The 23,915-nt window shown below is 37.1% G+C and overlaps 1 protein-coding gene across 1 annotated transcript in view; it reads right to left on the reverse strand.

Moving 5' to 3' along the window:
* The window catches only part of LOC119797455 (extracellular matrix protein FRAS1-like), a gene marked incomplete at its 3' end in the record, with an annotated part of 322,128 nt that overhangs the window by 62,479 nt on the left and 235,734 nt on the right, over nucleotides 1-23,915 (reverse strand). The window contains exons 22-27 of the mRNA XM_038306524.1: nucleotides 23,619-23,765; nucleotides 18,448-18,588; nucleotides 15,768-15,908; nucleotides 15,422-15,562; nucleotides 9,302-9,596; nucleotides 3,891-3,975 (exon numbers count right to left, since the gene is read on the reverse strand). Of these exons, the coding sequence (XP_038162452.1) occupies nucleotides 3,891-3,975; nucleotides 9,302-9,596; nucleotides 15,422-15,562; nucleotides 15,768-15,908; nucleotides 18,448-18,588; nucleotides 23,619-23,765 (950 nt within the window). The remainder of the gene's footprint in view (nucleotides 1-3,890; nucleotides 3,976-9,301; nucleotides 9,597-15,421; nucleotides 15,563-15,767; nucleotides 15,909-18,447; nucleotides 18,589-23,618; nucleotides 23,766-23,915) is intronic.

Here is a 23,915-nt window from a genome sequence, read left to right on the forward strand (position 1 = left end):
GATTTTGTTAGTAAAATAGATCAATGCCGCGTCAATATATCAACATATAAAAATATGGCAAAATTTCATGGATTTTCGGGGGATTTCGTAGCATAACGATGACATATAGCAATATTTCATTAGTAAAAGAGATTGATATGGTGTTTTAAATAGTGATATATCAGCATATGAAGATATTTTGATAATGTAATGTATCAATATTTTTTCCCTCGTCTTTAGAAGTTTTTAAGTCTGTAAAAAAGAAGTTTTTGAGGAAGAAATAGTAGTATTTTATTTTATTTTTTTTAGACTTTAGAAACTCAGAAGCTGATCAAATATCGGGTTAAATATCGGTGTGGCGGCCGATGTCCGATATTCAGTTTTAAGGCCGATACAGGCTGATACCGATAGGGGGCCGATTATATTGTGCATCCCTACCTTTAACTTTAGTTCAGTCAGTAATTATCTAAAACTTTCAATAAACCTTTAAGTGCAACTTAAAACCATAGGCCTAATGGGTGAATAGTGGGTTATTTAAGGTGTTTTGCAGCATAAATAATAAAACCGTTCCTCTTCCTGTCTCAGGCCCAATGAGTGCAGAATTGAAGTAATGTTTGTTTTTTATCCTGCAGGGATTAATCAATAACACCTAAATTTCTTATTCAGAACAACAAAGCATAGAGCAAGGAAACAAAATGTTGATGGAAGAAGCAGTGAATGAGTGTGTTCAAATTTAAGACATCAATAACTTTATGTAAAGACAAAGTATAGAGAATATGTAAGCCCTAAAATTGATATTATATGACACTTAAAGACCTCCCAGAAACTATTCAGAGCAACAATTGTGCCTATTTCTGGGTGAGTTCATCAGACAGATAACCGACACTGGCGCCGACCTAGATCTCTGTTCTCCCTCCTCTGCTGCACACAATGAAACATGCTGCTGGTACCTAGGAGTGGTAGCATGGAAGGCTTTGAATCATGCTAAGACACGCCTGCAATCTAAAGAAACTGCTGAAATATCCCCCCTTGAGGCAAAGGAAAACAATCAGAGGCAGAGGCAGGTGGGAGAGCCAACCTTTTATCCTGCACAGGAGAGGTGTGCAGCTCAAAATGCCACAGCTCACGTGCGTTGCTGCAGAAAGGCCGCTTCAGTTAAAACAAATTGTCGGGTTTGTGATGGGGTTAAAACTCCCTTCTCTTCTCGCAGAAAGGTGCCAGTGACTTCTATCAAAACAAATACACTAGAGCATAGAGAGCTCTCACAGCAGAGCTAACTTCTCAGAGACCGTCTCTTAAAATCGAACAAGATTCTGATGTGAGGCCACTTCAGTAGCAATCAGCTTTGAAATAAAAGCAGACACTGCAGTTACTTTCAAGAAAATATAAGCTTCACTTTAGAGCAAATTTCAAGGCTTCAACAGTATCTAGTATGCACACAGTTCAGACTGGTTTTCTGTCTGTCTGCTGTCTTATAAAATTGGAGAAAAACCTGAAATGCTCAAAAAATGTTCGCTTTTCCTGAAGAGCAAACTTTGAAATTATCTGCAGACATGTTTAAATTGTTATTCAAGTTTTTAAATTGACAATTAAGAAAAGAAGATGGTAAAATAAAGAAATGAGACTGGTTAAACTGAAGAAAAAAACAAAAACCTTAATGGATAACAACACTCAAACCTAAAAGTCAGAACAGTTTTCATATTTCAGTTCTTTCTTAAAAGAATTTGAATATCTGCCATTTAGCAAATCAAATAAAGATACACAGTAAGAAATAAAAAAATTGTTGCTAACTTGTTTCTTATTTGCTTTACATCTTTCTAACTCAAACATAAGGTTCGAGAAATAGCTCACTGGTTGCTGAGTTCCAGCTCTAAAGAGTGAGGAAGGACTCAAGGCAATGCGGTCTTGGAAAAAAAAAAAAAAAAAAATTATAAAAAAAGAATAATTTTGGACCAGTGCTTTTGTTTTCTTTTTGTGTGTCTAACTATTAACTGTGACCTTTTATAGCAAGAAAATATTATTTTTGCTTCTTAGTATTTTTAAGAAAAATAAAAAATGTCCCCAAATATAGAAGGACACTGATTTGGATTAACAAAATCAATCCATATATGAATGAAATATTCTCACTGAATACTTTGTTCTGTATAAAGTAAAATGTGTTGACAACAGAAACACACAAAAATAATCAAATCTATTAACCAATCCAGGCCTGGATTTGGAGTCACACACCAAATAAAGTGGAAAAACTAATTACAGGCTGATCCAACTTTGATGCAATGTGTCAGGGTCTTGGTCTGTTTGTTCCTGTTTTTCTTGGTTATCCATTTGTTGTCCTCTTCTGCCCTCTTGTGTCCTCATTTGCTCTGTTTCTCTGTCCTGCCTTGCACCAGTTGTCAATTTCCTCGTCAGCTCTCTCTTTGTCTCTGTCCCCTTTAAAAGCCCTCCCTCTTCAGTTCCTGTTTGCTGGATCCTCGTCTAACTTCTGTCTGTGTTCCTCGTCTCTCCCTGGCTTCTAGTTTTGGTTTACCTCTGATGTCTCCTGGTTCTGGTACGTCTGTAATTTTCTGTTGGACTCTGATTCCTGCCCCTGGATCTGTTAACCTGAATAAACAGAACTTATTTCACCTCTGCCTACCGGTCTCTGCGTTTGGGTCCTCCATACAAACACCTCGATCATGACACAATGTCTTTAAAACAGGTCAAAATAAGGCTCAGTATTGTGGTGTGGGCCTCCATGTGCCTGTATGACCTCCCTACAATGCCTGGGCATGCTTCTAATGAAGTGGATGGGCTCCTGATGGTCTCCTCCCAGACCTAGACTAAAGCATCCGCCAACTCCTGGACAGTCTGTGGTGAGATGTGACATTAGTGGATGGATCGAGAGATGATGTCAGGAAGTACTGACACACTCCAGCGGGGTCTAGCATTGTCCTGCAGGGCCAACTGCACCACCATATGCTCTCACAAGGGGTCTGAGGACCTAATCTCTGTACCTAATGGCAGTCATGCTACCCCTAGTAAACACATGGAGGGTTGTGAGGCCCTCTAAAGAAATGCCCCTCCACACCATTACCTACCCACTGCCAAACCGGTTATGCTGAAGGATGCTGCATTCTTATGGAGTTGGTTTCAAACCGTTTGTGCAGAAACATGCACACAATCATGCTTCCTAAGTGGACAGTTTGATTTCATAGAAGGTTAAAGTTATAATGTGTTCTTTATGTGTTCCCTTTATTTTTCGAGCAGTGTATCTAGACAAAAGCCATTGAAGCTGCAATTTCTCACTTAGGCTGCGATCACACTGCAGACTGAAACGACCCAAATCAGACCTTTTTTTGCCCATATTCAACCAGTATCTGACCTTTTAATGACCATCTAAACATAGGTACGGTTTTTTTTCCAAATGCAACCCAGGTCACTTGGCTATTTGACCCTATTTGATGTAACCTATGTCTGTACGGCTAGTTTGCATTCATCCACCCCAAAGTCATTATTATTCAACAATTCTGTGTCCTAGTTTGCGAAAGATGGATGGAAAAACAATAACCATGGCAGATAATAAAGCAGAGAGTTACCAATGGAGAAAGTAAGGGTTCTGATATAATAAAAATTCAGGAGATATTGTGCTGCCTCAACTTAGAAAATAAATTAAAGATCACAAGATGCCCCCCAGTATTACCATCCATGTTTACTTCCACAAACACAGAGCATGCTCGCTACTTGTGACCTCATTAAGTTGTACGAACGCAGTTCACAAGGGAGATCACATAAAAGTTGCATATGTGAACGATAGTGCAAAATAATGGATTTCACAAAAAAACAGAATTGAGCATTAATGCCTGCAGTGTGAATGTTGCCTTTTAGTACCTTAGTATCAGACGGCTCAATAAATGAAGAGAGTTACTGTTTACCTGCATGGATACGGCCTGAAGTTTAACTGTAGCTGGTTGGGAAAACATCTGGGGGTCTGCAACACGTAAGATAAACTCACCAGTCCTAAAAAAGGGGAGGAGGACATTATGAACAACTGAAAAGCAAATGATTCCAACAGCAGTTTGGTTTAGATACGTGATATTACCCTGACTGATCAGGACATGCACAGCCTTTAAACCGCGGGGTAAATGGAAATGAGTGTGGGTGATTAGACCTAATCACCCTGCTGGAGAGGAGATGAGGACAGTAGCCCATCTCAGCACACCTGCCCTCATCCGTAATGTGTCACCATCCGGCCTCATCATTAAAGGTTTATTAGCCTCAGCTCCCTGGAGCTAGAGCTGGGAATCAGTCAGTCTGAGCACCAAGTGACCCAGCAGGTTGGAATAAATCATGCATAACACAATGACCACTCAAGACGACATTAAAAGTAGTGATAGGACAGTCTCCAGCTGAAATGTGAGCTCACTGGATGAAAGTTTATTGGGTAATTTGTCAAGCAAGGAGGAGACGGTCAGAATAAATATCTGAAGGACAGCACCTTGGAGACGTGTCACCCCAAAACTCTACCCAGGGGTTTCAAAGTGCTGTGTAGGGAGCCAAATTTGCCTATGATGCATTAATAAAAACATAGAAAAATTCAACTCAGATGTGGTAAGGATACTTGAAGATTTTCTCATCTAAAAATAATGTTTAGATTAGGACTGCTTTCAAAAAAGACAATGTATACAAACTAACAATATTTAAATTATTATTTTTTTAGGGATTATTTTAAGAAAAACACAAGGAAAATAATATGCACCGGGGAAAAAAAAAAATCGAAATCTAGATAAGTCATTCTTTTCTTAAAATAAGTGCTTTTCTTCTTGGACAGAGGAGGTAAAAGAGATATTTTGCCAATGGAACAAGAAAATTTACATTTAAAATAAAAAAAAACACAATGGTATTGTCTTATTTCAAGTGTATATTATCAAAATATCTTATCTTAAGAGTAGAAATAATCATTCTATTGGCAAACTATCTCTTTTCCCTACTCAAGTTAAGGGTAGATACACTTAACTTAAGACATTTTTTGTTATTTTTGGATCGTTTTTCCAGTGTAGAAATTCCAGTATTTTTAAATGAACTGTGAAAGGCACATAAAACAAATTGGAATAAGGGACATTTTACTTTAGGGGTCTTTGTTGTTATTTTGGTCTTTAAACAAAGTTATGCAGCTGCACCTCTTAATTACTCCATGCAGCATCACGGACCGTTTCTAACCATCTCATCTGTATATTCAAGCTCTCGATTTATTGTTTCTCTTTTTCTTCTACTGAAATTTGAAGCTCTTACACCACATCCCCTCTGTGCCATTTTATATTTCTACAGTCCGTTTCAGGTCCCCACGTTGCTTTTATCCCCTACAGAACTATGACTCAGCACATTAAACATAGTTTTAAAAGGTTAAAGCAGAATAAAGAAATGACTTTCTTTAAATCCACATTCTGAGAGAAGAATAAAAAAGAGAGAAAAAAATAAATTCAATCTGTTTTCCTCCTAAATGTTTCAGCTTCTGAAAGTTTCTTGAAAAATATCAAAATTGCAACACATAAAATGCTTAATATATTCACATTCAAAAAAATTGATGACATGGTGATAATGTAAATTTGAAGCCTTTAACCATTACATTTAACAAAGTATTAATAGATGGCTTTCAGACTAATTATTTTAAAAGCTATTCTGAACCATCGCTGTGTCCCTTAAAAAGAAACGAGAAGCCAAATGAAAGCATGCAGGTCTAAACAGTGGTTGTAGATAGTTTTAAAAAGCTGTTTACAGCTTTGAGTCTGCAAGCAATATCCAGCACTCCATATAATTTGAAAAATATGGCAGTAATAAGTCGATTTAATCTTATTGGGAAGCTTTCATTTTAATGTCTCTATTAATCTAAAAGCCTTAAACCAGGCAACAGTTCATATTCTCTTCATTTTTTGGCTCTCTGCTATATGAGGCCACACCAGCTGCATTACAATTGAATAAACTGTTCATTAGGTGACTGGATAAATAGACACTGGAGTCCAGAACCGCACAGACTTATTTCAGGGCCGCTGCAGCATTCCAAAAACCGCCCGATGGCTGGGCTTTAAAGAGACTACACAGTCACTTTGATCCCTGCTGCTTAGCGCTCTCTATGTAAATAGATTAGGGTCAAAAGAAACAAAAAAAGAAAAAGAAAAACCCTTACAAATATTGCTTAATTTTATTTTTAAAAAATCTGATAGATGGATACCCACTCTACTTACATATAGGCTTATAGAAATGGATTTATATACTGCACAATGAAACTAATGCGGTGTACTTTTTGTTTTTGGTTTAAATGACAAATATACAAACTTTTAAGTTAATTTAAAAGCCAGAAAGACTGTTAAATTCCTTCTCAAAGAGTTTCTTACCTAAAAGGGTGTGGTGACATTTTTTATACTTCTTTAAAATTTGGTTCCATAGCAACACGTTAAGTGGCAGTATTGTTATGTCATAAACACATAAGAACATGTGAACAATTATGATGTTTAATTTTTTTCCCCCTAGGGCTCACAGATTGGCCTCTAACAGCACTGAGGGATAAAATCTATTTTCATGGCAACAACATGGACAATTTTTACTCAAAGGATGTCAAAGCTTATTTTCTGAATTTGACTTTGTATCCATATTTTCAAGAACCAAAACTTACATAGAACCTCTCAACATCCACATCATTTTGGGAAATTCTTGCCTATTTTGCATGCCCAAATGGAAAAGCAAATAACTTAGGAACTGTAAGCCCAAATTACATGTGTGATACATTATTTGAAAGCTAACACCTTCTACTTTCTGAATATATACATGAAAAAAGGTCTGTAAAACACAGACCAAGCTGCATCAGTTCAAACATGACTCAGAGTTGTTTTTTAAAATCTTTTTTTAAATAGCAGTAATAAAGGCATGCTTGCTTGTTGTGGCTGCTTTGTCATGTTTACATTTCAACATGCTGCTATATCTGTGTTAAATGTTCTTTGGTGCTCGCTGTGTCTAAAACGAACTTAATGGTTGAAATGTTTGGAGATATAATATTTCCAACAATGTCTAACACGTCTATATTGGTAAACATTTTACCAGTGTCATTTTCATGCATTCTAATGTATTAGTTATAAACGCTTTAAAACAGGTTGCCGGAAACCCGGTGGGTTTTGAGAGGTTAGAAGTATTGATTTGTGTCACCAAGACAGTTTATTGTCAAGGCATCATTTTAAATGTGCTTTCTGCTCCCTCAGGGGTAAAGCTAAGTAACTTACAATATAGCCATGCATCCTATCTCTATGTCACACTTAAAGGAAATACTTTAAAATGCGCCAAACATAAGAAACCAGCAGACTGAGGTCATACAGATTAACCTAACTACTGTCATAAATCAGAAATCTCACTTTTTCAAAGCTTCCTTTAATTCTGAGAAGGTGAAGTTAATCACAAAGTTCATAGCAACAGTTCCTCAAAGGATGAGAGATGAGAGTTGTCAGGTTTTATGCTATGAAGCATAGACTTAGACAACTTTTATTGTTGTGTTGTACACACAGAGTGCTACTTAGCATGTAGCTGGGACGAACGTGGAAAGTTATTGTCATATAATCCCAGGCCACCATCTCTGGTATTTTGGGTTGGCCAAATCAGAGCAGTAAAAGAAAGACACATGTTTAAATACAGGGTTGCATTACAGCAACGTAACAGAGAATGAAAGGTAATTTAATGTAGAAGGATCTAGATTATATCCCTAACCCAAGAGCTTTTAAACCAATTAGCTTCAGTTATTCGCTTTGAATGGGCTTTTCCCCCCTCAGAGCTGGAAGTAAGGCTTAATATTTCCACAAACTACTTCATATAGTATCGTAATCAATCAGGAAATAATAATTCACAGATCTTGCATTTATCAAATAGTTTTCTAAATGAGTTTACAAGGTTCAAGAAGCCGCTGTGGCGGCCTGAAGGCTTTGAAGTTTGTTGGATGGGAATAGCTTTTTGGATTTAGAGGAGAATTTTAAAGGGAGTTTACCCTGTAAGTCTAAGCAACAAAATTTATGATTTATAGGTGCTGATTAAGTTATCACACAAAAAAAAATTATGAAGGCATTAATGCACTTATTACTTTTTCTAATATTATGCATTTGATTCCAGTAGGAATTCAATTAAAAACTCCATATTATTATCAAATGAACTGAAATAAGTAAATAATTACAAACATTTTAATAAAATACTTCAAAAAGAACCTCAGTCACTGAAACCTGGAGACCTGAATACAGGGGTGTATTAGCTGAGTTGGCAGGAAGGTATAAAGAGAGGGGAAGCGTGAAAATGAGCAATGCTGGTTTAGATTATTATTTAAAATGATATTAGAGCAAAATATGTCTGACTCATTTGGCTTGGCTGTATAAAGTGGAAACAGATTATTAAACTGTTTTCTGCCCTGTGCACACCTAATATCACCAGTAAGCCGTCAACTTGGTTCACATCGAGAGAAAAATCCTGAAGTGAGAGCAAAGACTTAGGTTGTAAGAGAGAAATCTATTTTTAAGAGGAAATATTCTCCCTCTGATTGCAAAAAAGGGACCAATATTTGAGAGTAAAAATATATTTCTAGAGTTAGTTTTTTTCTACCTTAGAAACCATGTTCAAAATGTCAATTTATCTTTTATTCATTCTAAAAGAAAATCTTTTCTCTCAAAACCTTTTCTTCAGTCTCAAATAACATCAGTTTTTGCTTTTCATTTTTTTAAAAACTATTTTCCCCTTTCAGATAAATTTTTTTTACTTCAATTTAATAAAAACACAAAAATAACTCCATAGCTACGCAAATTAAGAGCTCAAGTTATTTTTGGTTAATTTTGATGCTGGATCCAAACAGGCATGATGAGGAAGAAGCCACAGCAATTTCAAGCAGCATTTGTGAGCAACAGATGTAGGCTCAGGTATGATTTAGTGCTACATTCACATTTAATTCAGTACAAAAAGGCGAATGTATTTCACCGTCAGATCAAGGATGTTTCAGAAGCGTAACGCATCCAAGTCTCTTTGAAAGTGGATCAAGTACAACTATTTGGTCCAGTTCAAGGTCTGCTTAAGTTTATTTACACCTGCACAGAATTTCCTGTCCAAAGAAATAAACAAACTCAGCTCTGCTTAAAGTGGACTAAAGGTCGGAGATGTAAATAGAGCCTAAACATTTTTTTATGATCACAGCAGCAATCTAAAGGTATCCCAGGTCATCACAAACAAGTATGAAAAATGTGTTTTCGCTTGTATGCAGAACTACTCCTTGCACTAGGACCCTTCTTGTTTATAATATGGCATAATTTTTACAATCTGCAAAACTCCTTACCTGGCTTTGTTTTTCAGGTGCTTGAAGTGAACTCGGCCAAGCTTTAACTGTACCCATGTGAAGGTCTCTTCTCTGTTCAGATCTCGCCTTGTTTTTCCTCTGTTTTCTCCTGCTTCCTCCTCCATTAAAAGGACCAACTCTCCATTTTTCGGTGTCTGAACAATCTGAAAGACCATCCTCTCAGAGGGACTGTCTGGATCCCTCACCTCCAGCAGAGAGGGCAGCAGAGGAGCAGAGCCGCCGATGGGAACCAGCAGGGAGCCGTTAATGTGGAGCACAGGGGTGTGGTGGTTCACTGTGAAAAAAAATATCTACATATTAGGCCTATTTGTATTTTATATACTCTAATAATCCCAGAGGGAAATTACTTCTCTGCATTTAACCCATCCCCTTGGAGAGCAGTGAGGTGCCATTGTGAGGCGCCCAGGGAGCAGTGTGGGGTTAAGGGTCAGGGACCCAGAGTGGCAGTCTGTGGGGGATCGATCTCACAACCTTAGGATTCAAAGCTCTATGCCCTAACCACTAGGCTGCCACTCCCATTAGCTAGATGAGCTCAGATGATGAAGTATTAACACATCCCTCAATCCAACTCAACCTCACTATTTTAATTCATGACTTCAATCCAACACAGTCAGTAAGTCAGTGAATGAGTCAACAAAAATACTTTTTTGTATTTTGAGAGGACCAATCTGATACCTGGATTGCACATCAGCTCCACTATAGCCTCATTAGTTGAAACAGATATCGGTGATTTGATAAGCTGTTATTGGAGATCTAATCCAGTGAACTTTACATAGAAATTTTCTTTCTTTCTTTTTTTCTAATTATTTAATAATACACAGACAGACAGACAAACAGACAGACAGACAGACAGACAGACAGACTGAATCCCAAGTTGGGAAATTGCTGTGTAGCAGCAGCTTTACTCATAGTAATAGTCACAACACAGTGAGGTAAAAAGTAAAGTAACATCTAGACGTATTACAATAGAAACGCAATATAAAAATGTATAAACAAACAGTACTGGTTAAAGTACAAGTAAAATAAAATAAGTATAAGGTGCAGTAAACAGATTAGATTTTATATAATGTATCATGATTTGCTACTCTCTGTTTATGTCGAGGTTAAAGCCTTCACTCACATGGCAAAAAATGTGATTCATCGATTTATTCATTCATTCAACAGTTGAATCGGATCGGTATCGGATGTTGGCAGACATGCTCAGCTCAGGTTTCGGCAGCGGATTGGATCAGAAAAAAAATGGATATTTTATACCGAAAATGTAGAGCTAAAAAGCAACCCTCTAATGATTTGAAACCTTAATCCTTTAGACCTAAACCTTTGCAATCACAAAAAGTCTATTACTAAATCTGCATACCACTATCTAAAGAAAAAAATGTTAGGATGAGTGGGTACAGACCACCTACATACCATTGGTCAGGAAATAAAAAAGATATTATATTATATCAAAAACTTCTGAGCATTCATAATGAAAGCATAATCATTGGTGTCTAAATAATGGAATGCATCTATTTAAATAATTTCAATAATCTTCAATAAAAAGAAACAACAAAACACAAAGCTTGTAATTACTGTAATTAGTATCTTTTTAAAAAACTTTTCAACGGTTAAAATTAATAAGGAAAATTGCAACTGGGTATGAGTGGGTGTTAGGGGTGAGAAAATGCTGCGCACTGAAAATAGGGGTGGGAATGAATTGAGAGAGGGAAAAGAAATCGGTGTGAAACAACTAGGAGCTGGTGTGGCATTTTAGAAACATTCTCTAATTGGAGCGGGCTGAACTTTACACGTGAACTTTTAAAGATCAGCCCCTTCTTCAGATGCTTCGATGTAATCTCATTAGATCTTCTCTAATGATGCCAACAGCCACTCTTAAATTTCAATCTTTCAGACATTTAATTATTTTTACAAATGGGAAAAACTTTTTAATTTAGAGAAAAGGTTTTTTGGGTGTGTGTCAAAAATAATCTCACTGCCTTTTCTTTCCTTCTCTTTTTTGAGACATGAATTAGCTCATGCCTCCAGGCCAAAACTGTTCATTATTTCAGAAGAAAGGAGCATTTATCTCAAAGGAAACACAATAATATTTTTTTCTGCTAGGATTACACTTTAACACATTTATTTCATGAATCGTTTCACAGCCGTAGCCTTTCCCCTGGTGGCCTGCGGCACCGCTGCTTGTAGGTTCACGAGATCCATTTAAAGATAAATGAGAAAATAAGTGTAAGGCCCCATAAGTGACTGAAGTGTGCACTCAAAGCTTTATTCTTAGTGACTCACAAGGACAAATTAAATCTATATGTAACACAGTTAATATAAGCTGTCTACATTGACAGATGCGTGAATCTGCAATTCCACTGCTTTTATAATAAAGTTCTACAAAATATCATCAATTCTGACATAAAAATTCACAATAATGTGAAACGATTAAGTTGATCCAACTGCAATATATAATGCACAATATTTGAGCTGAGCTTAATGGAAAAAGGATGTGTTGTGTTTATGTAAACACAAACTGAGCACGTTTTGTACATATAAGCAGAGAAGCAACTCAGTCATCCTCCCTTTGTTACAGAAATGTTATACTAATAGAATTCCAAGTCATGTACCGTCTGTTGGACGCTTACATGAGCAGTGTTGGGAGCATTAGTTGAGAACCACATTAGCAATATTTCCTTTCATAAACTGGGTCATATGATTAATTATTTTGCCCATATTGATAATGAGGCTAATACAACTCAGTCATCTGAACCGACATTTCAGAAGAACAAAGGCAAGAAATTCCTGCAATTGGCAACTGATGCCTGGGACTTAATCCAAACACATTACTCTACAAGGAACACTAGTGAGAAGAAATATTTCATATCGTCTCACCCTTCACTGACCTTAGTTTTCCAATACAATAGGCTTTACTTTTCAGTGTTATTGCAAGCTGTACCCTACCACATTTGATTTGTTCTATAATTTCATGTTAAACAAACACAAAATCATTATTTAATCAAATATATCACAAATTATAGGTTTCCTGACTGACTTGTCTCATTAACCCCCTAAAATTGTATAAATCATTTTACAATTTACAATTACAGATGTTTTATTTAACTATTGAACTCCTCCACCTACTTTGATCACAATGCAAACATTTTCTGATAATTTCTCCTTCAAAAGATCTAATCTGCACAGTGACAGCAGCCATTGTTTAACTATAAAAATATCAGAGTGGTGAAAATGTGTTTTTGGATGCAAGAAGTTTTGGACGTTGTTCTGGCCACCTATGTACATATACCTTCATTTGAAAAGCTCAAACAACATTATAGAGAACTTTTATTATTTGAAACTCTTTTAACTGATTAGCACCAGGATATTTGAGGGATTTAAGTAGTTTTCCAACAAAAACACAGCTCATTTGACGAAAACAACTACAGTAACTAACTTTCCATTTATGGTATTATGTATGCACTATATGTATTATGTGACACTACGGGTGGTTGTTAGCTTAACTCTAACTGACCTTTAAGCAGAACTCATTAGCTCAACAGCTAAAAGCACACTCCCAAATAACAAAAACCTATGCATTATGTCTGCTCTGATTAGCTTTAGTCTCAGTTGCTAGAAACTTTTAAATAAAGAGCATTATCAGAAAACCTCAAATTTAAATATGCTGCTTTGGGGTGAGCATTACATTTAAAAACAGTGTTCTCCAGATTTAATCCAGCAGCAATAAGCTATTAGTTTTACCCTTAGAAGCTCAGTAGCCTATAATGTTACTGTTGCCAAGCAACACGCCATGTGATACTTCATTGACATCCCTGGATCACCTGCATCATTTATGAACCAATCTCTTAGTTTTATTTGCTTGATATTACTTCCAATGAGTGCTAAAATTATGTAAGACAGTGAAAGTGTCATTTTGGGTATTAGAATCAGTGAGTTTTAACATTTCTATTTACAAAAAGACAGGAATCTGGAAGTGGAGAACTGGAGGGATTCAGTTGAACTTTCTGGTTGGACTGAGGGGAGAAAACAGACTGATCAGGATGGAAATGGTTGATAACAACTGATGATCTAGTGATTCGCTTACTTGAGGGATGAAGAGAAAGTAGCATGGATCTGTTTGGGTTTGGTTAATCTGGCTTTGCAGAGTGTAAGCCAGATGACTAAACAGGACAGGCTTGGTCAGAGAGACTCGAAAAACCGGATGAATCTTTAAACGATCCGTTAGCTTGGGAAAAACCACAGAGCAACTGAACACAGCTTGGATTTCAAATGCACCAATGTTTGTGGTGTTTGACAGAGGTAACTACCATGTCCTGCTCATCAAATGGAAACAAGGGAAGGTGGTATCCTAGAAAGGACTCAAAATGAGACAGAGGAAGTGTGACAATCATGTCCATATTTGACCAAAGGCAGCTGAGCACTCCATGATGATTAGTGTGACGAACAGATGCAGCAGAGGGTTCATGTGTTTGGATTGACCATTAGTATGGGGATATAAACCTGAATTAAGAGCGGTCTTGGCCCCAACAGAAGTACAAAACTCCTTCCAGACTCTGGAGATAAATTGCTCAGCAGGATTTCACAAGGGATTATGTGAATGCAAGAAACCCACTTAGTCAGAAGCTGAGATATCTCAGGGGAGGATAGAAGTTGACGAAGAGGTATTAGGTGGCAGGCTTTGGAGAAGTGGTCGATTATAGTGAGGGTGGAGGTGAAACCTTTAGATGGTACCCCAGGACAAAATCCAACCTTGGATATTTAGCGATTGGCAATGGTTGAGGAAGACCACAGGGGGGCCGGTAGCTTGGTTGCAGGCACACACTGGATAAGCTAGAACTTGGCTTTTAACATCCTTGTATTTTAAAGGCCACCAGAAAACTTAGTTTGAGTGTGAGATTTCGGTAGATTCCAAGATGGCAGTAGAATTTTGCTGTGTGGGCCCAGTGAATGAGGCAGGCCCTAATGGAAGCAGGAACATAAACCTCATAGGGAGGTCATGTTCTCCTTCAGCGTCTAGGACCTGGTCCTTTAAGGACAAAAAGGCGCCCACAATGCAGGAAGTTTGAATGACGATTAAGATATCAGATTCCTGGTCATTGCAGTATTGCCTAGACGGGGCATTAGAGGATCTTACCAGTTCAGGTGAAGATTATAAAGGGTGAGCCAAAAGTACCCTAAAACAATGGGAGGTTGGGGTGGAGAGAACAGGATAAAAAATATTTCTTCAATATGATTGCCTGACATTAGAATTTTTGTCTGGTTCAATTCAGTGCATGATTACATGCAGAGAAATTTATCTAGAGACAAGACATGAAATGGTTCGGGTAGACGTACAACAGGAAGAAGTAATTGTTCAGCTAAATTGAGAGCAGGGTAAATCTGAAATGCAGTGACCCCTCTCACTACAATACAAAGTCCAGTTTTCATCAGACATTATCTTTCATCAGGTGGGTAGAACCAATTTGCATCTGTTCCTCTAGATCTGGCTTGCAGAAGTTTGTGAATGTTCTGGAAGATGAGATGAAGGCTTGGGTGTGGGAAATTGGCAAAATAAAAATGAAAATTTGCGCGAGGAGTTAGCTCAGTAACAGCGGTCGCAAGGTCTGTAGAGGGCATAGACTCCACGGACTAAACATTAATAGTCATATGTGTCCTAAAGCCTGTGTATGAGGTTCATAAATGAAAAAATCCTTTCACCTTCATTGCTTTTCTCCACCTCTTAGCTAATTTGAGCTCAAAACGCTGTTTCAAAAGCATTCCCTTTATGATGTCATAAGGGGAATTAAGCTTCCCTGAGCAGTCTGTAGCAGCCCATTAGTCAAGCTATGGCCTTCATCTAATTTAATTTTTCATGCTCCTAGGCTATCTTAACAAACTTTGACTGGTTGTCATAGGTATAGGGTGTGGGGTTGCAGCCTTCTGAAGGACAGGGACATGGAAAGCCAAAAAACAGCTTGTTCAGAGGAGGGCTGAATAAGCAGATTTCTGATCTTATAGGAATTTCCCTGCACATTTATTTTTGAATGTAGCAAATAGCTTAGATTCTTATTTAAATTACAAACCTCTCCTTCACATGATTTTATAGAGGCATTATGCCATTACCGTGGCAGGCTCTCGTCTTCTGATCAGCATAGTATCCATGTCCACAGTCGGGGGTGCAGTATCCTTCCATAAGGAATGTCTGATCACGACACATTAAGCAGCGTCCCACCCCGTCACACTGGACGCAATCCGATGAGCAAGCTGTAGAAAAACAACAGAGGTCAAGGCTAAGCAATATTTCTTTCCATTCTATGCATTACCTACTAAAAAACAACAAAACTTTAATGTTCAATTCAAATGTTTTAACATAAATTTAATTTTAACTTATAATAGATAAAAGATTAATAAATGAAATAAAACAAAGCTAAGTTGAATTTTTTAAATGTATAGAAGTGGTAATTCTTACACTTGCAGACTTTAGAGGAGGAGTCCAGGAAATAATTTCTGCCACATTCGAGGACACATTGTCCCTGCAGAGTGGCGTAGGGAGGCTGGCATTCCAGGCAGTTTCCAGGCCTGTCACACTTCATACAGTGATCGTCGCAGCCTGAAACACACAGACATACAAAAAGAGAAAACATCTCACTGTAACTTAGCTTATGTCTTTGGACCTTTCAGACAGTATTTGCATAAGTATGACAGTATTTATTGCCAATTATGTTCTTTACAGGTAGAATCTGTTACCTCTAAAATAAACTGGAGTTTAGATAAACAATACAATCTGGTAAACTACATTTTTTTCACATATGCCAAACTGGGCTTTTTCTGAGCTCAAGACAGGGTTTGCCAATGCCCAAACTCTGATTGAGCCAGATCCAGAAAAAACGTTTTTCCTTGAAGATGATGTCTCTGATTTAGGGGTGGATGCAGTCCTTTCAATGCATTGATGACGATAATAAACTTCATACTTGTGTCTTCTTTTCTTGCTGTTTAACTCAAGCAGAACAAAACTACGATGTGGGTGATAGAGAGCTTTTAGCCGTAACAACCTAGAACTTAGAGGTTCACAGTGGTCTCTGTTCTTTCCCCGTTTTATGTTCGTGGTCTTTTAATTTCCAGGCAGAAAAAAAACAAAAAAACGATGCCCTGTCTAGGCAATACTCCAGTGACCAGGAGCCCCACCCTGGCAGTGGACCTCCATACTGGGTTTTATGATTCTGCCATCCTGGAATCAATCCAACTGTCGCACACTTTAAAAAATAATTCTGGTGGCCTTGTTCTAGTCTATCCAGTGTGTGCCCGCAACAAATTGCTAGTCACAAGCCCCCTAGTGTCCATCTTCAACCACTGCCTATCCCTACACATCCATGGATAGATTTCATTATTGGACTACTACGATCAAAGGGTTTCACCACTATCCTCACTATGACCACTTCTCCAAAGCCTGCCACCTCATCCCTCCTTCATTGTCCGCCACAGTCCTCTCAATCATCTAATTACTTTATTCAGGTGTGTTGAACCAATGGCACATCTTAAAGTTGCAGGATACTGGCCCTCAGGAACTGGAATTGCCAATCCCAAACCTAAAAGTTTCTGATCGCAAACTCTCTTCCAGATTCATCACTTGAAACCCAGGCATTGCTCAGTCACTCTGCGCTTCTGTTTTTCTCGTCTCTTTGATCAAGCCAGTCGTGTCTACCGGTAGTCCTCTCCTCAGACTAACCAGACAGTTCAACTGACTTCCTGCAGTTTTCCTATTCAAGATTCTTGGGTTCTCTGCATGTGGGTCAAGAAACTACAAACCAACATGGCACTTCTTGGCCTGCAATAGGAGGCATGGAGATCCTTCATTATGGGAGGGGTATCAGGAAGTAAGTCAAAGTAGTTTATATTGAAACAAAATGTTCTCTCTATCTTTCCTCATTTGCAAAGTTAAGAACTACAGGTTTAATTAATTGGTCTAAAGGCAAATGGGATCATTAGATCCATGTAAACAGGAGGTGATGACGACCATGACGTAATGATGACCATGTTATGAACCTGAGGTAATGATGAACATGTGGTAACAAGGCCAATCTGTTATTTGCTAATTTTATCACCATTTCAAATTGATTCATTTCATATCTTTAATTCGTCATATGTTCTACATTTCCCAGTTTTATCTTTTTATCAAGTTTCATTGTATGATCTAAATAAACCTTCAAAATAGAAGAGATTTAACAAAACATTTTAAAGGCTGATTAACATAAAAGTTGTTTAGAACATCTAACACTATCGTAATTTTTAAGACGAGAGTAATTTGTTTAAAGGTCTGTGCCTATTTACATAAAGACCATGTTTAGAATTTAAATGCATAAAGACTCCACGTGAAGACAAAGCGTGTTCGGTATTACAAAGGACAAGGGAGCAGCTTTCTGTTTTAAACCTTAAAGTTAAGTTTGTTTCAATCATCTTTACATTGTTATGATTTTTTTTGCTATCAAAGATTTACAGATCTGAGAATTGATCATAACTGGTCAAAGTTCATTCATACTGGTGGTTTAAAATAGTGTTTGCATAAACCGCTATGAAATAGAGGGAATGAAACTGATGACTGTAATATTGATAGTGTTTGTGCTACAGCCTGGAGGGCCAGTTTTGATGATGTGAATAAGTAAACAAGTCTTAGAGGTTGCATCCAAGAAGAACATCAGATTTGGCACATGAACTTGAATTTAAGTTAAGCGTTTAATTTCTTGCAAAAATCTAAGCCTTATTTTCTTACATTGTGGTTTATTTCTCCTAAGCAATAAAGAAAGAAAGGCCTCATTTTAATTTTTAAATGTCAGAGAAGAATGATCCTATTTGCAAGCAAATGAATTAAGAAGCTCTAACTTTCCAGGTGTCGGAGTAATAGGAATATAATGCCAGTCTGGAAACCTTGGGGTTAGATTTTAGATGCATGCTCATTGTAATTTCCGGTGCTTGTTCAGTCTCCTCCTTTTGGCTGCAAAGCTGTTGATTTACTGCTTTAATCATCAGTGGATTATGAAAACGTTACTGAGATCAACCTCTGGTGGTAACAACAAGATGAAACACGAGGTTCAGCTTCGGTTGCAGCAACTGCACTGCAGGGAAGATCTTATTTGCTTTAGGTCTGGACTAACCGAGGCATCTGTCTCCATCCTGGTAAAATCCGAGGGAGCACCCCTGAGTGCACAATCCATCCTGCAGCACGTATCCCTCCATGCACTGGAGGCAGTCGCTTCTTAGTGGGCCTTTGCAGGCGTTGCAGCTCCAATCGCACTCTGGGTAAAAAGACAGAAAAAAAGAATTAAATATCAATATTAGTTCAGATAAAATTCTGGTGTTTTTCTTCATTCAATTCTGTATAAATTAGTTAAAATTGTAAAATGTGTGATACATTTCTAATAGCCTTCTATATCATTTTAATAAAGCCTAAATGTGTCTTTCTGTCTATTGTACCATGATTTTATCCTTTTATTACATACTGTACCTACACAAACAATATGACCATTACTATTACTTTATGTATTACTTAATTACTATTTGAATAATTTACAATCTAATATTTAATTTCAAATCTAAACAGCCTTTTGTGTTGAGTTTTAACACATATCAAAAGGATTACAAATAATACCAATGGGTCTCATTTATCCTTATATTAACTGAGGCTTTTTTTTTTTTAAGAGCTCCCTGAGATCTCCCAAAAGCCTCTCTAGTTTTCTGTGTTAAAATGTTTGTCTTGTTTTCACTAACTTCAACTTCATCCAGGGTTCAGGTCTGGGGCATAAACAGCATTGTGACCTGGATGGCTAAAACTGGCTCAATGGGAGGCACTGCCTGTGGCCACAGAAGAATTTAAACTTTTCACCTCAATGCCACACAAGTATTTTTCTCTTAACTGCTAATCCTGAATCAAGCAAGAAACCCAGCGATCTCCTCCCCATGGAAACAATTCCTGCATGTCCCAGAAACCAGGAAAATCTCATTACACGGAACCAAACCAGAGATAAAGGGAAATGTGAGAGGCTGATTTTTGTAAACTAAAGTGAAAATCTGAGTAAAGCACATGTGACAACTGGTTCCTTATATTCCTTACTCCCTTTAGTATTGGTTTGACTTAGAGAAAATGAAGCCAAGATAGTCCTATATGTGGTAAATGAAAACCTTCAGTCATGTCAGCTTTAACTATGGAGGACTTAAAATGGAAGGCAGGAGAATAAGCATCATCTCTAAAGGAAATAGGACATGAAAACCTTATCATTTATTTTGCTCTACATACCAATGATTTGATTAGTCAAACAAAATATCTGTCACCTGGCCTTCTTAGAAAAAAAACAATCCTTTACCTTTTCAAAAATTATTCAAGTCTGATCTAAAGACAACACCATTTCCCACTGGGTAAAAATTGCCTCCATGGAAGAGTTTGAAGACCGAAACCCCTCACAGAATGATGGTCCAGTTTTGGAACAGAAAGCAAGTTTTTGTTTGATATGTACCAAAAAACATCTTTATCATTCCTAGGAAATGGTTGTCAGTTTGGACTGATAAAACATATTTGGATATTTGGTATTCTGTTTAGGAAGATTGCATAATATTTTATTTGTATGGTGATGATCGCCAAATTTACCTTCCTCTAAAACTATGGAGGTAGAGGAGTATCAAAATTAAACTAGCATATGTGATCCACACATGCAGCAGCACCTTTTTTGTAATTACTTGATTAAAAAAAAAATATATATATATATTTAACTATAGATAAATATCCTTTATCGCAAGATATATTAAGCTTATGAAGTTATTGTTTTGGTCCATATCTCCAAGTTTCATGGTTAAAGCATCTGATTTACATGCAAAGTAAACCAGCAACGGTTCTTCGTGGCATCCCAGCGTTGGGGCGCAGGAGCGTTTGTTACTGGAGTTCAGAAATTAGAACTTTTGCTGCTTAAAGCAGAGCTTAAACCAATCAGCAAAGTTAATCCAGGTGTTTTCTTTGAGGAAGACGTTACATGCAAGTCATGATCACTACTGCAGAGCTGTTAGCATATGAAAAATGAATACATATAAATGTAAAAAAACAAAAACAGGAGAGCGGATTGTTATGTATAAAGAAAAGAGAGCAAGCTCTTATTATTATTAATCCACTAAAACATTTTCTTAAAGAACTGTTGCAAAACAGTTTATAAATACCTAAAATAACAAAAAGCTTAAACATTGTGGTGAAAAATATTCTATTTTATATTCTGGTAATTGCAGTTTTTACCACAAACCTAAAAAGAACGCGTTAAATTAATTTTCAGCCACAATAACGACAGCAACAACAATAAGAACAGAATGTTTTGGTCTTAATCCTGATGAACTGAGAGCAGAGATTATGATTTGAGGCAAGCTTTCTCACTTAAAAGTGTGTTAAAACTATTTTTTCCAACTGATCAAAATAAATAATGCTTAATGATGTGCATCATTATACAAGCAAAACAGTAACTCCAGAGTTTCGCAGAAGTTTGATCTGTCTAGTGACAAGCTGAAATGACACCAGTGTAGTGCGATCAAATTTGAAATGAGGAACAACTTGCAGTCAGCCCTGGTCTGCAACGGTCTTTTGCTTAGAGGGGTCACTACAAACACACCCCCAGAAAATATAAATCACTCTCTCTAATGACAAAGCCAAAAGGGCAACTGTGATAAATAAAACATGTAGGGACCGTTAAAAAAAAAAAAAACAAAACAATATGTAGCCTTTAAACGTGTGCAATGCTCCTTTTAAAGGTGGGTAAGATGCACAAAACAAAAAAATGTTCTTTCGTAACAAAAATCTAAATTTGATGATAATGATGCCTTATGGCAAAGAGAATCACAGCAATCAATCAGGGCAGGGCTGGTGCCTGCCTCTGGCAGATCCAATCAAACACTAGCCGATGGGAAAATAAATCAATTTTTAGCATATTTACTTTAACTTCAAATTCCTCTTAGCTTTCAAAGCTGTGTGTTAGAAAAAAACACTTATTAAAAAAATTAAACATGCATTCTACCTGCACTGCAATTTCCTAAGTAATTATAAAAAAATGTCAAGGTGAACATTTCCAAAGCCAGGAAATAGTTTATGTAAATACTGGATGGCAGCAGAATTTACTTAATTAGTGACCAGGGCCTGTAGCTGGTTATGCTAAAGGCATAAACAATGCTCCTTACTACATGAGCTGTCCATGGCCGTTGCAATAATTATATGCATGTCCTTTTCACAATTAAAAGCTATCCAATCAGACCCCACAGATTCACAAAAAGATGTCTTCTACTTACTCTGTTTCTATCAATCACTACATAAACAGAATAATTATAAATCTACAACTCCACTCTGTGCTTTCCTGTTTACCCACAACATTTATCTGCTTCTCAAAACAGAAACAAGCATAAGCATGAATGGAAGCTATTGTAGAAACTGGACAAGGTAACATCAATCCCTCTAATATCTCACCACATTGAGCTTTTGCTAAAAACCTTATTCACATAGACTTTTTCATAAACAGCCTTTAAACTTGTTAAAAGTCTGCTCAAACATATAGTAGGAATCTACTTTGCTTTGCCACCCCTACTGTTGGGGCGACAGTGACGTCAGAGTTTGCCCTTCAAACGTAGGCCTCTGTCAGTGAGCCCCAGGGCAGTTGCGGCTACGGCGTAGCTTGCCACCATCAGTGTGTGAGTGTGTGCATGAATGGGTGAATGAATTAATGTAGTGTTAAGCGCTTTGGTCAAGTCCTATTGCCATTTAATGTTAGGATGACCAGACATCCCGTCTTTGGACCAACTGTTCCTGGTAAAAGGTGTTGCATGAAATGTCTCTGATTTACAATTTTCATAATGCAAAAAAAAAAAAAAAAAATTTAATCTCTTGTCAAGGTAGCTTTAAAAGTGTGTAAACAAAGCGTGTTGCACATGACAGCTATTAAAGGAGCGGTTTAGGACAAGCAAAGGATAAAAGGGCAATGCAGGGGGTTGTCCCACCTTTTCTTTGACATTCTGAGTTAATTAACAGCAGACTTTTACCAGGACAGAGTCTGGATCCTCTGATGAGTGATGGAGGTGAGGTGAGGACAGAGGAGGCACATTGAACCGATACCTGCAGTAAGCTGGGCTGATTTCAAAACATTTAATCTACATGATAATCAAATCTATATCCTTCATAAATCAAATAAAACATCAGAAAGATCATTTTGGTTGATATTCTACAGAGAAATTAGTTTGCAGCCTGTTGTTAATCTGGATAACCATAATTTGAGTTGTAAAGAGGTAAAAAGAGACCTTCCCTATTATTCTTAATTTACAGAACACTTGAAATGTTAACATACTTAAAGTAGCCTATGTCTTTCTTTTTTGAATATTTAGAATACAAGCCGGAGTTTGCATTTTATAGATCATTATATACAAAAAGAATAAAACAATAATGAATTTTTTTCTATAAGATGGTGAAAGCCTCCAGATCCATAATTATCTCTATTCTTTCTATTTTACTCTTTTTCTTTTTTTCCTTCCTAAAACAAAGAAACACAGGATGAAGGCTGCACAATTACTGTGATGAAATTACACTGGCCAAGACAGCTATAGATATAGCAAACCTACTTACATTTATCTTCTAACATCGAAATTGACAGTTAGGAAGAACACCTATTTATCGCAAAAAAATTACATTTGTTGTTTATATAAACATGACATGTATATTTTGTAACCTTCCCTAATCTAATAGTATTTTAAAGGTCAAATAAAGAGCATCGATTGCAGCCAAGGAGTAAAATTTGAGCAGAGTGTACAGATTTTCATCTTGGAAAAATATTTTTCTCTCTAGTGCAATTTACTGTCTGTGTAATCAGATGACTCAGATCCTGTGTGGCAACAAAAATAAAATCTAATTATCGAGGCGCCTAATCAGAAAGGAGGTTGTTAAAAAAGTGAAGTATAAACACAGCACTAATATAAAGAATATCTAGGACTATTACAAAGAGGAATCAAGTTATTAAAAGTACCCAGGCTTAAAAAAAAATCCCCATAGTTTTTTGTGAGACTCATTAATCAACTTCACTGGGCAAAAGAAGATGTAAGATAGAGTTAAAATGAACACACAATGGTTCAGATTTGCATATCTGGTCCCAGAGTTTATTACTTGATTGATGGGCCCCATAAAATCACTGTGGCCTCCTGCACTACATGCAATATGGATGGAGAGTAATTTATGGATATCATAAAAGGGTGCACACTGTATCCTCATTAGTAATCAAGATCTTCCTCCTCTCTGTGCACGGTTGGCATCAAGGTAGCTTACCTCTGCAGGCGCGGGTCGTCACATTTAGGTAGTACTGATGTGCACAGCTGTCGTATTGGCATTCTCCAAAGAGCAGCACCTTGGTCGGGTCACGGCAGGATGTACAAACCCCAGCAGTGTCACATGTCAGGCACTGTTGGTCACAGGCTGCCAAAAAAAAGGTTGATTTAAAGGTCAGGACAGACATAGAGAAAAAGATCAATATAACACCTGCAGCCAACTAATAAGCTATGGATTTACCTAAAGTCATCCCCTTTCCTTAATTTTACTGTAGTATCTTTCGTCTTCTCTTTTCTT

The sequence above is a fragment of the Cyprinodon tularosa genome, unplaced genomic scaffold (assembly GCF_016077235.1).
Source record: "Cyprinodon tularosa strain WSP-4 unplaced genomic scaffold, ASM1607723v1 ctg583, whole genome shotgun sequence".
Taxonomy (NCBI): domain Eukaryota; kingdom Metazoa; phylum Chordata; class Actinopteri; order Cyprinodontiformes; family Cyprinodontidae; genus Cyprinodon; species Cyprinodon tularosa.